Source organism: Chaetura pelagica, unplaced genomic scaffold, assembly GCF_000747805.2.
Source record: "Chaetura pelagica isolate M959 unplaced genomic scaffold, ChaPel_1.0 scaffold69, whole genome shotgun sequence".
NCBI classification, from domain to species: domain Eukaryota; kingdom Metazoa; phylum Chordata; class Aves; order Apodiformes; family Apodidae; genus Chaetura; species Chaetura pelagica.
In genome coordinates this window covers 1490404-1507318 of record NW_009970724.1, presented here as the reverse complement: position 1 = coordinate 1507318, position 16915 = coordinate 1490404, and the positions used below count along the sequence as shown (strand labels likewise).

The following is a 16915-nucleotide window of genomic DNA, read 5'->3' as shown; positions in this document are numbered from 1 at the left end:
GGGCCCTGCGCAGGCCGAAAGCCGCGACCCCAGGCTCGACCCGGGGCGGGGGGAGTGAAAGCCCCCGCTTCGTTCCCGGAACGGGGTGGGCTGCGCTCACCGCGGAGGTCCCGCCAGCCCGTTCATAAGCAGGTCCTGAGTCCTGAATTTGAAACTCCGTGGCCGGGCTGCCGCACTCTCACGGCTCACGTGGCAGAATCTTGCAGTAAACTTTTAAACCAGCAGCCTGAGCCTGCCGGCAGCTGACGTCATGGTTTGGCTTTTTCCCTCTCAAACGCACAAGAGCTGCTGCGTTACTTTTATTCTTGCGTTTCTGGGTGTTCCTAGCAATAAATTACTGAGTATTTCTAGTGAAAAGCATCTTGGTAGTTTAAAAAAAAAAAAAGTTACATTATTTCAGAAAGTTTCATCTCTGTGTTTATAAATTCAAAAAAAACCTGAAAGTTGTTTTTGTTGGTTTTTTCTTCAGCTGAAGAGACTTTTCAGAGAAGTCAGAACTTAACATTTAAATACTAATACTGTTCTGTGATGTGATTTTGTGTTGCTTATAGCTGGTCTAGTAGGTACCATTTAGTCAAAATTGGGTTGTAATTCTTTGGTGTGAGGATGGTGAGACTCTGGAACAGGTTTCCCAGAGAAGTTATGAAAGCCCTGTCCCTGGAAGTGTTCAGTGTCAGGTTGGATGGGGCCCTGAGCAACCTGGCCTAGTGGGAGGTGTCCCTGCCCATGCAGGGGGCTTGGAACTAGATGATCTTTAAGGTCCCTTCCAACCCAAAGTATTCTGTGGTTCTGTGATGATGATTCTGTGATCATATGGCTGGATAATTTTGAGCTTACTGCTGTGATAGCTTGAGATGACACTGATAACATTGCTGATGAAATTTAGAAGGTAGAGATACCTTAATAAAATAGTAAAAGGCTCTGGAGCATGCTGAAAGCAAAATAGTTTGCTCAGATTTGAAATACTACACGTTTAGCATAGTCTTAAGCAAATAGAGGTGTTATTAAGCTACGAATCCAGTACATGTGGTAAGTTATATGCAACTGAATTCAGAGCCAGCTTGGAGACTTCTAAATATCGACCCTGAAGGCTAAAAACCTGTGAACTTTGAAAGGTCTGTCAAGTCATACAACAAAGAGATGAGTCGCCTTGCATCAGCTGTAGGGAACTGCTGACAGGCCTGATCACATCTGTGCTCCAAGATGAGTGCAGTGAGCTGCCAGCAGCAGCAGGTGAGCCCTCTTCCTGGCACAGGGCCCTCGTGCTGAAGTGTACCAAGGTGCTGCTCTTCAGGGACTTGTGTGTGACAGAGGTCTCTGGAGGCAGTGACATCAAACCAGTTGTTTATAGTTTTTTTTTATAGCTGGGACTAAACTCCCACCTTAGACTTTTTTTTTTTTTTAAGTAAAAAAAGTCTGAGCCAGGTGTGAGATTTCTTGGTGTTGTGGAGTCCTTCAGTATGAGTGAAAGCTCTTGGTGACAACGTGCTCTGCACAGGTGGTTCTGCAGCTTTTTATGCTTTTGACTTTAGCCCATAGCAGGGCTGCAGCACAATCTGTATTGACTGTGACCCAGAAACTCCTTTTGGATCTTGCTCTTGGAATTTTTTGGGAACCTGGTCTTATCATCTAAAGGGAGGCTGCTAGATTCATACAGCATTTGCATTGGTTTTTTTCACAACATTTTGCTCTTTTTGTATAGTCCTTTTGGGATGCAGTGAACAAAACAGCTGTGTTCCAGGTGAGAGCATTTGGTTAATTTATATAATGCCATATACTACTGGTATTTCCTGGCTGTTCTGTTGTACACCTTGGCAGTACTAGATCCAGACGTTAGGGAGCTGGATGCAGGAATATTAGGTGAAGTTCTTTGGGCTACAAAGAAGGTCAAATGAGATCAGAACTGGTTCCTCCAAACTTTGGCTATTTGTAACTGATGACTGCTGTTTCTAGAAGATGCATGTCGCGGTACCTGGTTAGGTGTAAGTTAGTACCCAGCTGGTTTGGGTAGGTTATGCTGTTCCTTTCTATGCACTTGACTCTATTTCCTCCTCCACATTTGTTTGCACTAAAACAACTTTGTGGTATTTGTAAGCTTTGCCACATTATTGTTAAACAGTTATTTAAGCAGTATTGCTCCAGATGGAAAACACTCCAGTGCTTTGGGAGGGAAGTTGGAAATGCTTAGTTGTCTCTTGTCTTGTGTTTTAATGAGCTTCTAATCAATCATGCAACTTCACAGCTTTCTCTGTGAGAATGGTTTCCTTATCCCTCTTGGTTTACATTCACAGAAATTATGTAGGACTTGTCCAAAGACATCTGGCTTTTTATTCCATATTCTTACCGATAAAGTGAAGAAACAGCTCATAGAAAATACAGCCTATCAAAGAAAAATAGATTTAATTTGGTTTTATTAGGTTTTAAATGTAGTTTTCAGTATTGTAAGCAGTTTATCTTTGTGTCTGTCAAGCATCCTACCAGCAAGTTCCAGAATCACTTCTGGAAGCTCCTTCTATAAAAAGGGGCCCACAGTGTTTGCTCTTCTCTCACTTGACTCAAATCTCACCTGCTCACTTTTTAAGCGCAATTCCTCTCAGAGCTAAAGAAAGAGAAGGTGAAGAGGAAGAGATGTCTTCTGTGAGCTGCTGTTGGGTGGGCTTGCAACATGATTAGGTCCTGATAGTTACATGGCTCAAGGATACCTGGCAGTCCAGAATTTTAGTTCTCAAAGTCAAACCTTTGACTTGAATTGAACTGTAAGTAAGGGGAATGTCTTTGCAGGCTCTGGAGCAGATTAATGTTCTGTCTGTAAGACTCTTAGTTGAGTGTTTGTACTGAGCTTCCCTGTCAGCATCAGTGTTGTGTTAATCCTGCACCTCTCGCCTGTGCTAAACTCACTTTCCAGAGGTTGTGAACCCAGGAAGATGAGGTGCTGGTTCCTGACGAGCCCCTGTGATAAAGAAGGCATTTCTTTCATTTGCCTTATTTCCAGTGTTGCCAAAACCCTGTAAATTGATGCTTATGGAGTTCAGCAGTGCAGAGCAGGTGAGGTAGTCATTCAAAATTAGAAGTTTCAGGTTAGTGTATCAGAACATGGAACCAGCTTGTTAAGCATGTGCCAACCTCAGAGAATAGTGTCTCATTGAAGGTTATGGGAAATCATCTTTGTGGAAGTTTGGCCATGCAAATGTGAAAGCCCCACTGAGACCCTTCTGTGAATTTGGCCCTTAATGTTCTCTCTCAGGCAGATGATCAGAGAATTGTACATAAGGTCTGAAAAAAAACTCATTCTTGACCATCTGTTTTCTTGCTTTAGCTTGTTCTTCAGTTGGCTTTTTGTGCTCTGCCATTGCTGCCTTTGTTCCCTTGCATCAGATGATCTTGGATGATCAGCCACAGAAGCTTTTTGTGATAGGTCTAACAAAGTATAACTGCTCTTCAGGACTCCTGTAGTAGATTTGCAGAAAGCAGGTGCTCACTCTTCTGCTTGAATATCTTTGATTTGAATGTAGGGATATTTGCATAGATAGCATTCTCAGTAGTGTTGTAAAAGAGGTCTTCACAAAGCTCCTTTGGCATCTGCCTGAGACACTGGTTCCTGTGCTGGTGTTGACCATGAGCCTGCCCCTCTGGGCAGACCTTGGTGGAGGTGGTCACCGTGCAGCTTGTTGTTGAGCCATCACCAGCATGTCACGTGCTTTTGTAGTAGATGAGTGGGGGAGGAATAAAGGAAGATGTTTTTCACTGGAAAGGAGACAAAAATGTTTCCACTTAATTTGATTGGCCTGCCATTGCAGGAGCTGCTAATGATGTCTGCATGGGGCTCGGGGGACCACTCAAACTGGTGGAGGGAATCGTAAGAGATATTGCTAGTAACTTAATCATCTCCTTTGGTGCTGTGGTAGAGGTTGGTGTAGTGTCCACTGTTAGATGCCATGTGAGAGCACTTCTGAGGTAATTAGTGCCCTGTCCTGAAGGTGAATTTTTGCTTGGGGAGGGGGATACCAGTGAAAACTAAAACCCATTAGCTTTTCTCTCAGGAAGTTTTGCTGGGCTAGAGAATAACATGATCTTTAGGCATTAACAAGGCTTAGCTTTGCTGAGGCAAGCCTGTTGTGAGAAAAAATCCTTGTTCCCTCACGGCCATCAGACAGTAGTGTCTGTGGCTGGGAGTGGGCTGGCTCCTTCTCTCTGCACCCCTGGGAAGGCAGGGATGCAGGGATTGGTGTACCCTCAGCAGTAGAGGCTTTGTCAAGTGCAGGTTGTCTCCTGCTCTAGTGCAACCAGATCCTTACCCTCCAAGGTCCCAAGGGCCCCATACTAGGAAAAGGAAGAGCAGCTCCCTTAGCCAGCACAGCTCTGAAGTTAAGTCAGAGACCATAACTGAGGCCTTGGTCCTAGCTGAGGGTCCCAGTTCTCATTCACCCCCATGTGCTGCTTTCTCATTCATAAGCTTTGAGTACCTAAGGCTGCTCAGTGGTTTCATGAGAGAAAACCCGTGCATGAAGCAGGAGCAGTGTCTAGGGTGATGCTTATCTGTTAAAAGTGAGGCCTCAAAGGTGCTGGAAGCCCTCTGATGGCCTAATAATAATAATTATTAATGCTAATAAAAATTAGTGAGCTCCTCACCTCCTGGCAGAAGGCTGGAATAATAACTACAGAGTCTTTGTTCAGTCAGAGATGAGAATGGGTTAGTCTGGTGCAAAAACCTTCCCTGAGCTCCGTCCTCTTGCATTCAGTTCTCTGCTGCCTACATTTTTACCTTCCTGAATTACAAGAGGGAATGGCTGCTTTTTTTTTTTTTTTAATTCCCCTTTCATGTGACAGGATCGAGGGTGAGAGGGATTAGCGAGCTAATTAGAAATGATCGCATCTATCAGCACTAATTAACAATCCTGTGGTCTCACTTGTGTGTTCTTTTGAGCTGCTCCCCTTTGGGACAGCCCCACAATCACCCCCTGCCTTTGGGGCTACTCGGTCCCTTCCGTGCTGATTGGAAGTGATGGCCAGGCTGTGCCTCATGTCCCATAGGGCCCGCGCTGCTCGGGACGTGCTTTCCAGGCACAGCATTCCCCTTGGGTTTCTGCTGTCACCAGGGGCACCCTCAGCCTCCGTGGGCTCAGTGCTGCTAATCACCACAGAAAGAAAATGGCAGGGGGATTCGTTTTCAACACCTTTTTGTTCCGGTGACTTTTTCACTTGTGGCACTAGAACTTAAAGGGCTGATTCTTGTCAGAGTTAAATGAGCAGAGATAGGGGCTGTCTGCTGAGTCTTGCTTGGAGCTGGAGCAGAGTCAGGTTCTGTTCCCAGCTTTGCACTAACATTTCAACTGTAGGTCAGGTGCTTGGTCTGGCAAAATAATCCCAAGAATTCATCGGTGCAAGACCCAAGATAAGCTGTTTTCCTTTTATCACTGCTACAGTGCATCAGCTGGAGGATGGCAGTAAAAAAGTTAAAAATACAAATAAACTTGCCAGGCAAACGGACTTAGCTGAATTGATTGGCCACAGGGAGTCCTAACAGAATAATTGAACTGCTCCTTTCCTGCATTTCCCTGTTTAAAAACAGGATGAGGTGAGAGAAGGATGTGTCTGCAGTGAGGACAGAAAAGGCTTTATTCCTGTTTGTTGGATAGTTGTTTGCTGGGTAATGCTCAAGTCATGTCAGATTCCTTCCCTGGTTGGTGTTGGTTCTGCAGAGCTAGCAAGGCAAGGAAGGAGCATCCTGGACTTATGCAGAAGAGCCAAACTGGAGGATATTCACTAAACAAAAACTTCAGAAGTCTCATGCACTGAAGTGCAAACTAGAAAGAGCATGGCTTAACTCCCACTGCTTCTGTTACTTCAAAGAAGGAGGAGGGATAGTATTTTGGAGTTCGGAAAGAGAAAAAACGGAAGACATGTTGGAGGTCATAATCCATCTGGGCACAATGACCTTAGCAGTAGCACTTCATGATGTTTGCTTCTGTATCAACTGGAAGTCAAGCAGTTTACCTTCTGGAGCAGAAGGTGACAGTAGAGACAGAATAACAGATTTAAGCAGACAAAGTAGAAGGGAAACTATTAAAATATCCTAGTAGGAATACTGAAGTACCTGTGGAATGGCAGGTGGGCTGTGGAACTTGTCAGTCTGTTGTACCCAACATGAGAGAGGGTTGTGGAGCTTCAGCAAATGAAATTTAGATAACTGATAAAAGTGGTGTGCATTTATTTGGCAGTCCCTGTTGTTCATAGTGCCAGGTCCCAGCAGCACTTTCCATGTGGTCTTAATTTCCTGTCTCTAATTCTAGGAATGTCACATTTGCAGAAGCCTTTTGTTTTTTATGTGCCAGGAGGGAAGATTTGTTTTGGAGGGTGTTTGCCTACAAATTTGTCTTATTCAGTGAGGAAGAGCTGTGCCCAAGGAATAATTTGAAGCCACCTTCATCCTGGGGTATCACAGAGCATAGGGAATGGTGAATATTCCTAATTCTGGATTGTGGGAAAATGCATGCTAACCCAGAGGGTCCTGAGTCCGGAGCAGCCAACAAGAAAGCCTTGAAATGGCCTTCCAATTCGGTGCTGATGTGTCCAGATGAAACTTTATTGCAACCACTTTGCCACATGAGTTACAAACTGATACACTGTAGAGAAAGATTGACAGAAACTTTCCTGTATCCCGATCCTACTCCTGGTGTTCAGCAACTTTCTCTGACTCATTGGCTGCAGGGAGCAGTTGATCCCACAGTATTCTTCAGGCAGGTTTTCAGAGCATGCTGCAGTGCCCACAATGTCACTAACAATTTCTGGCTAACACAGCTTGTTGGTGGTGTCATCTCTCATTATCACATGGGCTTTCCTTGGGCTTTTCCTTGTCTCTCATTCAGAATTTTGACCTTCTGTATTAATTAAACAGTGACTTTCCTGCAGCCAATGATTGAGTTATTCAGTAATACTTGCCTGAAGCCATCATAATAAAGGACAGAATTTTTTTTTAATGCAAATGATTTGGTTCCAGATGTTTTGATCACATTAAATGATGGCTCAAATTAACCGGAGATTGGATTAAGCAACAGGCTACCTTGGCTGCTTTCTCTAATCATCATGATGCCTAACATGTTTCTTTCCCAGAGCGTGCCCTCAAGAAGGCAGCCTAGCACCCAGTGTTCCTCTGTGTGAAAACAGTGAAATAAAAATGAGAGATACAGAAGCAATCTAGCACAGGTGCTGTGTTTTTCACAGCAGAAATTTCTCCTCTTTACAAATATTTCCTGCTACCAAGGTGCTGCTCTGACTCATTCATGATGTTCTGGGAAGGAATTGTTCAGGGTGTACAGGAGATTCTCCGGTCCTGGAACTGACTGTTACGTACCTTTTCTAAGGCTTTTTGGGTGCTACATCATCCTTCTGTGGTCTAAGCAAGTTCCTGGATAGGGAATAGATGTTTTAGTGGATGGGTCTTGGACTTAGAAGGCAAAATACAGGACAGGATTCAGTGGCTTGATCACTCAACTTTGAAAACAATTTCAGGCTTCCGAGTATTCAACCATTTGAATAACCTGGGGATGTGCAGCAGATAGCCCCTGTAAATAAAGTTAGCTATGAAACTGTGAGTAGCTGCCTTTCTGAAATCAGGCTGTACTCAGGCACAGGTTACAGGTTCAATCTGGCAAGTGCTAAGTAACAGTCTCTGTTCTGTTTACAGAGATCAGCACATGGTATAGCAATGGGATTTTCCTGTGTGAAATCTAACCATTTCTGCCAAGAGTTTATTATTTGGAGCTGAGCAAATAGAAGAGTGGATCTACAAACTTGACATGTCTTCCTTTTGTTTCTTTGTTTTCTTTCCCTGGTTTCTCCATGCAGCTCGGATTGGAAAAATGAAACGGAGGAAGCAAGACGAAGGGCAGGTATGTCCCCTCTGCAGCCGACCTCTGTTAGGATCCGAGGAGGAGATGAGTAGGCATGTGGAACAATGCCTTGCAAAGGTAGAGGCACAGCAGGCTTGCCAGCTGCCATTCCCTTCTCCCTATTCCCTGCTTTGTCTGCTGTAAACCTAACACGGGGCAAAAACTAACATTGCTGAGCTTGCAGGCAATGCTAACTGTGTCTCCCTGAGATCCGTAGTCACTTCTCCTTGTCTTGGAAGATACATTCTTCTGGATTTTTCTCTCCTGTGCTGCACTAATAACTTTTTTACTTCGTTCAACCTTTTGCTATTACTGAAGTTTTAAGTTGTGGACTGTAAATGGAAAGCTGTTGAAGTTTATGAAGCCTTTTGTAGGACTTCATGCTTCCTATGTAGCACAGCAGGAAGAGTTCTCTCTGATCTCTGCCTTTGACAACATCAGAATTATTTTTTGTTGTTTTCCTTTGTAACAGGCTGGCATTTGTAAATGTTGCATGACCATTTTACTCCAGCAAGTGCATTTGAGCAGAACTGTTCTCTTGCTGTTCATCCCAAAGACAGCAGGCAAGAAGGAGGAACAAGCCCTAGGGAAGGGAGAGAGTTACGTCATAGGATTTTCTGTGCTTGTTTCTCACAAAAAGCCCACAATAGGGATGATAACAAATTCACTCTTGTTGCCTCAGGGGGTGCATGGTGTAAAGAGAGGTGATTTTTGATCAGTGTCTCCCAAAAATTATGTGCTAGGAGAACACTGCTGCTGGGAATCAAAGGAATCTGTGGTTTACATGACAGGGCACTTGTGCAAGCAGGGCAGGGGAAAGCTTGTTGAAATGCACACTGGAGTTGTTGTAAGAACCAGGGCTTGAATTTCCATGTGTAAGATGCTGAATCTTGCAACTTATTTTCGTCTTAAGATTGTCAAGTTCTTCCAGCACCCATTTACTCTCAGATGTAGTTCATTGGGAATTAGGGTGGGAGTAGATGCTGCAGTCTGCTCTATACTCAACTGTCCTGGGAACAGTTCAGCTTTCCTTTTCCATCCCACCCTAAATGATTAATCCCAAAGAGCTATTCTATGCATCTCAATGCTCTGCCCCTGCTTTACCCTGTGCAGAGAGAAGGTTCATGCATGACTGAGGATGACTCTGTGGACATTGAGAACGAGAACGGCAACCGCTTTGAAGAGTACGAATGGTGCGGGCAGAAGAGGATACGGGCCACTACCCTCCTGGAGGGAGGATTTCGAGGTGCGCTGGTGTTTTGGGGGCCCTTCTAAATCATTGTGCTGCAGAAGTTGATCATTGTCTGTCTTTATTTAGAAGGACCCTGGAGATTTGCCTCTCACAAAGGGTGGGACCTTCAGCCTTTGCCAGAACATAAAGTGGTTTTGGTTTTTTACCTCTCTTGAATGATAAGAGTCAAAATTTGTGGAAATTTTCACCAGAAGCGTGGCATTATTTCTTGCTCGAGAAAGGTGGCTGAAGAGGGAATGAGTAGGAATAGGTAGAATGAGGAGATCATTTGGGGAAAATAGCCTCTTATGTGTTACATGTGGTAAGAAATACATGGAAATATGTGAAGAGAGGGAAATAGAAATGAAATTGTAAAAATTCCCAGCCTGGAGTGACGAAAGCTGGTGTATCAGCCTCTGGTGATGTATTGAAGGTGACAGCCAAGTCGCTTTCGCACCTGCATAAAATATTAAAGGGCCAGTTGTGCATTTATCACTCCATCCCTTTTAAGGTTGATAAATGAGAATCCAGGAAGCTGCTCTGCACCTCCAGCACTGCAAGCCCTTAGGGCTTCCAGACAAACACATTTTATTTTTCCTCCTTCTTTTGCTCCTTCCCCAGTGATGGGGAAATCAGTTACTGAGGAGAGAGTGAGTTATGGCAAAATTTGACCTCTTGTGAGCTTTATTGGTGAATGTAATTTTAGCTGGAAACCTGGCCCCTTTCTTGCACTCAGCCCTTTGGCCTCGAAGAGGAGGATTTACTAAACTGTTCATTGGCATGAACCTCTGGCACTAAGGAAAGTCTCTAGCAAGCAATCCACGTAGCGCATGCCTAATGAGAGGAGGAATGCTGGCTCCTTCCGTTCAATAAAGAGGATGGAGTGTAATCTCTTCCTATATTAGCCTGGATTTTAATTAAAAATATCTCAAGGGGAAAAGCTTCTGTGTAAGGGAGCTGGACTTAAAAGCCAGTTGTGTGCTCAGTGACAACCTGGCACTCCTGATCTGCTCTTACCTGCCTCTTAAATGGAATTGTAGCTGGGTTGTAGCAGAGCAGATGATCAGGAGCTCAGACATGAGGGAGCAGCTTCTTTGGGCTTTAAAGGCTACCCAATAAAGCTCACACTGTCTGTTTTTGTATCTTACCTACCTTAGCTTTTTTTGTGCCCACATGGAGACTTGAGTCTGTACATTATTCCAGATAGAGGTCTGATGAGGCTGTGCAGAGCCTTAGACTATTTATGTAGTTATAGTTACTACAATCTGTAGAGGGGAAGCATGGGATGTCTGTGTGCCTCTATCATTGTCACTGCTAGTCTTGGTTAGAAGAAGATACTCAGTTCATTTCTGCCCTTTTTGGTGCATGCATAGTTTCTTTCTTCACCCCCACTGACACCTGAGTTTGAGGGGGGGGCACGACCTTCCACTTTCCGTGGTGTGGACACTGCTGTCTTCACCTGGTTAACATTCACAGTTGGTTTTGAGAGACTTGACTTTTTCCTTCCTCTGCCAGTGTTTGTGCTTGCTTTGTTGTAGGGACAGAATTCTTAATTTACAGCCCTGAGGCACAGTACAATGTTTTGATGGTGCTTTCCAATGCTTAAAACTGCTTTGTCTAGAGTTGGCAGGGCCCTCGTTAACCCCAGTCACCCGAGGCTTTGTGTTTGGCTCCGTTCCCTCTGCTGAGAAGTAGCAGCGATGTGGAAATCGAAGGCCTTTTATAATGCCAGACAGGCTTTGCCAGGCTACAGGGATGTCACCAGTGTCTAAAGAAATGACATGGGGAAATACATAAAACCGGAGGGGAAAATAGATGTCAATGTGTCTCATTAATTTTGGTTTTAATGGTGTGTTGCTTTGAGGAGATGTCACAGCTGGGCAAATTGGGGAGCAGGACACTGTGGCCAGTGTGCAGTATAGACCATTGGACAGCATTACAGAAGTGACTCAGACTTAACCCAGGTCCTGGCTTCTTCTTTTTATCATTTTTGGTTAACAGACAAAGACTCTAATGGTGAGGAAAACTCTTTGCTAATTATATGCAAGATAGATCCTACTAGGTTCTCAGGTGAGGGAAGGTTGGGAAATCCTGGGGTTTTACTTCTTGAAAATAGGTCAGGGAAATGAAGAGTCCCGCTTAGCTTCTCTGGAAGAAGCAATTGGAGGCTGAAACTCACTTGTGTGGTTCCTAGGATGAAGCTTTCTTGCTTCAAAAGCACTTGGAAGAGAAGACTTACTCTTCTTACCTGAGGGGCTGTCTTAGAAGGTGGAAATTCTTCTGTGTTGGTATTGCAGCTGCAAATTCCCATTCAGATCTAGTGCAGCGGAGCCAAGAACACCTTCTCCCCTGCCGTGGCTTGGCATACTTGAGGCAGCATGTGGAAAGAACAGGAGATGGCAGCAAGTAGGAATATGATGTAACTGAGAAATGCTGGGATCAGTATGTTGTCTTTTAAGCTGTTGGGTTTGATGAAGGCTTTCAGTCAGGGATTATTTGGTACTTCTATCTGCCTTGGCTTCTTAAAGCATGATTTGGTATCACTTAGTTTGCTTACTCAAAACTGCAGGATGTAAATTCAGATTATGGGCAATTATATAGGATTCGGAACCACTTTCTTTCAGCAGAGGCCCTTCTTGAAGTAAGGGTTTGGAGCAGGAGAGTTCTAGTTTCTGACTGGGATGAGTGCAGATGGCTACCAGCATGAAATACCGAGCACTATTTAAATCAAGCTCGTGCTTCCAAGTGGAAATCTGTACAGATGTAATAATCAAATATTTCCCCATCTTAGAACAGTGTGACAAGGATGACATTTCTCTTGAAATACCTGAACGCTCAGTAACCGTCTATCTCCACATCTCTGGATCATCCCTCTCTGAAGCTCTTTCTTGCAGGGGTTTATTTCATGTCATCTTTGTCTAATGAGTTTCTGTGTTTAGGGAAGCCAACAAGGCTTGGCAAGTGAAAGCATCAAGTGGCTCCCTCTCTGATGGGTTGTTTTTTGTTAACGCTCATCATATTTGTAGCAACTCTTCTGTTCCTTCTCCAGAATGGCTGCACGTTACCCCCAGTGTTTACACTGTGAGGTTATCCCTTTAAAGAATTCCTGAGGGAAGTTCAAAAGGGTTTCTTTTTTTTCTTCGAAAGATTCAGTGTCTCTTTTTGTGTGTGTGTCTCTTACTTGAAAGAAGGGAAAGGGAGGGGGGAGTGAAAAAAAAGTGCTTTATCTGAAAAGAATCACATCAGCTTTGCACTGATAGAAGCTGCTGTCATCTCCTAAACGGCTTAGCACAGTCAAAAGGCAAGAGGACTTAAAACAGTGTCTTACACAGGGATCGATGAGTGGAACACATAACTCGTAACTGCAAAAAAAAAAGAAGCACGGGGGGGTGGGCAACCGACTCTTCTGTTCCTTCTCCAGAATGGCTGCACGTTACCCCCAGTGTTTACACTGTGAGGTTATCCCTTTAAAGAATTCCTGAGGGAAGTTCAAAAGGGTTTCTTTTTTTTCTTCGAAAGATTCATTTTCTCTTTTTGTGTGTGTGTCTCTTACTTGAAAGAAGGGAAAGGGAGGGGGGAGTGAAAAAAAAGTGCTTTATCTGAAAAGAATCACATCAGCTTTGCACTGATAGAAGCTGCTGTCATCTCCTAAACGGCTTAGCACAGTCAAAAGGCAAGAGGACTTAAAACAGTGTCTTACACAGGGATCGATGAGTGGAACACATAACTCGTAACTGCAAAAAAAAAAAGAAGCACGGGGGGAGAGATAACGGTAATGATTGCATTGAGGGAGGCTTGTTCTTTGTAACACAGCTTCAAAGGTGTCTGGACCGGTGCCTAAGCAAACTGTCCTGTGAAGTCGCAGCCTCTGTAGGTCCAGGGGAGGCGGGGATGCCTGCGCCCGGCTGCTGCTCGGCAGATGGGACCAAGATTAGTAAATGCCAGGTTAGCGGCCCCCTTCTGCCACTCTGGGTTTGAGGACAGGGTTTTGTCACTTGGTGTCTCACTGTCCGTTCTGGGAAGATGGCTTGTCCAGGAGAGGGGAAGGAGTGGAGTGGCTGGGGAGATGGGGTGAGGGCCGGGATGTCAGTTTATCGATCGCACCTCAGTCAGGAGAGCTGCAGGCGCAGGGCGCTGAGCACGAGCGGCAGCGTGCTTAATGTGATTGAAAGGCAGTTAAAATGGCGGTGACCTTTTCAGGGGGAATTAGATTGCCTGCCAAGAGTGGTTAGAGGGAGTGATAACGCCAGCTTGAGGAAGCTGTCCAGTCTGCTTCAAAGGGAGAGAGACAGAGACAGGGGAAGCAAGCTAGCAGCGAGTACCATTTAAAGCACAAGCCGTGCAGCCTGATAGAACAGAGATTGCTGTCCTCTTTAGATATGGAAGAGTTGAAGAATTGTAGTTAAGCTCTCTTCACCTGCCCCATCCTCTGTTCCCTCCAGCTTTCCCACCAAAAAGCCTTCCTGTGGGCAGAGTAGCAAGCTAGGCACCACTGCTCTTCTGGGTTTCTTTTCCTTCAGCAGATCAGTTGTGTCAAAAATAACACAGAAGAGAGAGAGACTTTGAAAATGTTAAAATGGTAGGCAGGGCACTTTCAGGGAGGGAGAGTTTCCAAGAAAGATCAACGTGACAAGGATCTGGCTGACAGATTGTGATACTCTTGAAGAAGGAGAAATACACAGGGATTACTTAACTCTGAAGTTTCTCTTTATTTCTCCATGCTGCCCTCCTCCCAAGCTTGGAAAGGGCTTGTATCTGTTCGTTAATGTCTTATCAAGGGAAAAGAGCAGCACAACTTAGGGTATGCATAGAGAGGGACTTTGTAAGGCCTCATAATTTCTGACAAACCACAGTTACCCTTGAGTGCCTGTTTCCATTGGATCTCATGTCATGTACAATTAGGGCAGCTGCCTATAAAGTGGGACTATATTAAAATGTCTGAAAGTCTCCAGCGAGTCACTGCAGTTCCACTCTCTGTTTTCTATCTCTGCAGAATCAAGATGTGCTTCAGTTTGAGCAGTAAATGCTTTAAGCCAGCCTTTGTCCAGCATGGCTTAAGTGTCCAAGAAAGAGCATTGGGGCAATAACTATATGCTCACCCAGTTTGTTCTCCTTCTGAATACATGCAACATTAGAAGCATGCTCTCCAGCATGAGGTCCTGTCCTCAGGATCTAAATAGATGCTTTTCAGTTCTCCTGCCTCAGCAGCAGATGTTTGTGAGCATAGGGACTTGGTTTGTGTCTGATAACTGCTTGGCAGAAAGTTCAAAATAGATGAGGTGAACTCAGTTGTGCTTGTCAGTGCAATTTCATGAACATCAAACTCTACAAAAAATGCAAAATCTGTTTGATACATTACATGGAAACTGCAGCATGAAGAAACACTTTCTCTAGTGTTATGAAGATACCTGCAACAGAGCTTAGAAGTTTTGCTCTAGAATCTCACCTAGTAGCCAGCTGTGACCTCCTTTTCAGATAAAATATAATGAGGCATGCAGGAAAGCTTCAGAAGGCAAGGAGACTTCCCATTTTTCTAAGTTGGGAGGTTCAGGCTGCATTTAAAGTCATATAAGTTATATAAGATAAGAGGGTATAAACTGGTCTACTCAAATTCAGCAAAAGAACTTGAGCTGAGCTGTAGAAATATGACTTCTGAGCAGCTGTGTGGGAAATGAAAGGTGTTGCTGGCATATTTAGGCCTTTTGGAAGAATGGTCTAGTAACTAGAATCACTCTTCCATTTCTGTGTGGATGAGTCAGAATTAATTCATTTTACCCTGGCAGGCTAAAGCAAACATCAACCTGGATACAAGAGCAGTCTGTGGTAAGAGTATAGGTAATCTTTGCCATAATGAAATTCTGTATCTTCCTCCCACTTAGCAGGAGCTCAGTTCAGTGCCTTTCTCTGCCACATTCCCAGTGTCAGCAACCCTCATGGTGTAGTCTCCAAGGTGTATGCATCTGTACATCTGAGCATCCTTCCCAGCCTCTCAGACTTGGTGTTTTAGCCTTCCTATATTTGCTTTGCTACATTCTACTTGTCACTTCTACCTGCTGTAAGCTTCCAAGTGGGCAAGATGTATAAATTTCATGTTTCTCAAGGGCTTATTCCATGGCATATCTCCTCTTCAGAGGGCTGCTGAGCCCCAGAGCACTCATGTGCTTTACCTCAGCTCTTGTGTAAAACAGTGGTAATCCCAGTAATACCCCCATTGCTGAAGGACAGCACTTCGTGCTGATCTGATGGAATAGCCCAGCCACTCCTTAATGTTTGCACCTCTCTCCTCTGAGAGCAAGTACTTGTCCATGAGGTAATACTTGACCTAAAAATGCTAACAGATCTGTTTACATAGTGTTATATACAATAGTCAGATGGGCTGTACCTTACTAGCTCTCCGTCGTTTGTGCCCACATATACAGTTTGAGAGATTCTCTGGCTAATGATTGTCTCTTGGATATTGTACTATATATTAATATTAGAAGTTGACTTTAGTGGGCAGGAAAAACATATGAGAATAGTACATGATTTTAAAAGAAAATATTCAGAATTCCTAACTTGCATACAAAAGCCATCATGATCCACCATGTAACTGATGTTAGATCATGTGTGTTTAAAGTTCACGTAATGCTTCAAGGAACAGCATTTTCTTAATTTTGGAACACAAAGTGGTCAATAGGACTTGGTAAAGTAAAAATCACTTTAACTGAAAAAAATAAAAATAAAATTGGTCCTTATTGCTGTTAAACAACCTGATTGTTGATAATACGTTTTAACTGGAACACATGCAAAAATGTAAGAACCTAATTTTTTATGCTCAAGCTGCCAAGACGCATTAGTTGAAAGGAGCACAATCAACTAAACCTTGCTTTTTGATTTACGTAGCCACTCTAACCCATGAAGGATTTCTGTGGGCGGAAGGGGAATTCTTTCCATTTGACAGTTTTATATATCATACTTGGAGGAGTAAAAGAGAGGTCTAGAATGAGGGGGGGGAAAATAATTAAAATGCAGTTGTAACAAGAGGAGTGAAAATTGGCAAGAGGGAGTAAGGGAAGAGCACCTGAAACAGCTCCGTTTTTTTTACATTTGACAGGTTTTCAGGTTGACAGCATCCCTTTAAACTTCAATTTTCCTACATCTCAGACATGCAACAGTCCCATCTGCTGCACTTGTTTAACTCCTCTCTGCAATCCATTTTTCTGGTGGTCTGTCTGCTCTGGTTGTGAAAGTCCCAGGCACTTAAGACAGTCATTTGATTATTCTTTGTTTTTTTCCAAGCATCTGCAGTTTTGCTGGAACTGCAACCTGCTTCTTGGACACTCAGGTCAAACTTCAGCCTTAGGAACCCAATCGTTGATTGACGTGATTTTAATAGCATTTTAGAATACAGTTGTTATTTTTTTTTTTTTCTGAAAGAGAAGGGAGCACAGGTCTCAATGGCTTTAAACAGCTCCTGTCTCCACATGTCGTCTCTTACACTTGGCGGTGAAACACATTATCGAGTAGTGCCCGGAAAGTGCCTAACTGCGTTTGACACACGCCAACTCCCTGCCTCCACACTGGATAATTGCATTGTCAACTGTTCAGCAAAGTGGCAGGTGACACTGCAGCCGGATTGATTGTCCTAGTATGGAGGCTCCCAAGACTGTCAGCCACTCAATCGATAGAGTTTACACAAGACACCGTGACTGCATCTGTAACTAATTTCAGTTTGAACTTCGCAAGATGCGGCTGTCTCTGTTTCCTGGCCTCTCTTCTCCTTTGCTTGCATCTTCTCCCTGGACAAGGAAGTTGC

At 44.0% G+C, this 16915-nt stretch overlaps 1 protein-coding gene across 1 annotated transcript in view; it reads left to right on the top strand.

Moving 5' to 3' along the window:
* RNF220 (ring finger protein 220) overlaps positions 1–16915 on the top strand; it is a 221123-nt gene that overhangs the window by 166253 nt on the left and 37955 nt on the right. Inside the window, exons 5-7 of the mRNA XM_010006710.1 lie at positions 7685–7697; positions 7846–7889; positions 9003–9135. Of these exons, the coding sequence (XP_010005012.1) occupies positions 7685–7697; positions 7846–7889; positions 9003–9135 (190 nt within the window). The remainder of the gene's footprint in view (positions 1–7684; positions 7698–7845; positions 7890–9002; positions 9136–16915) is intronic.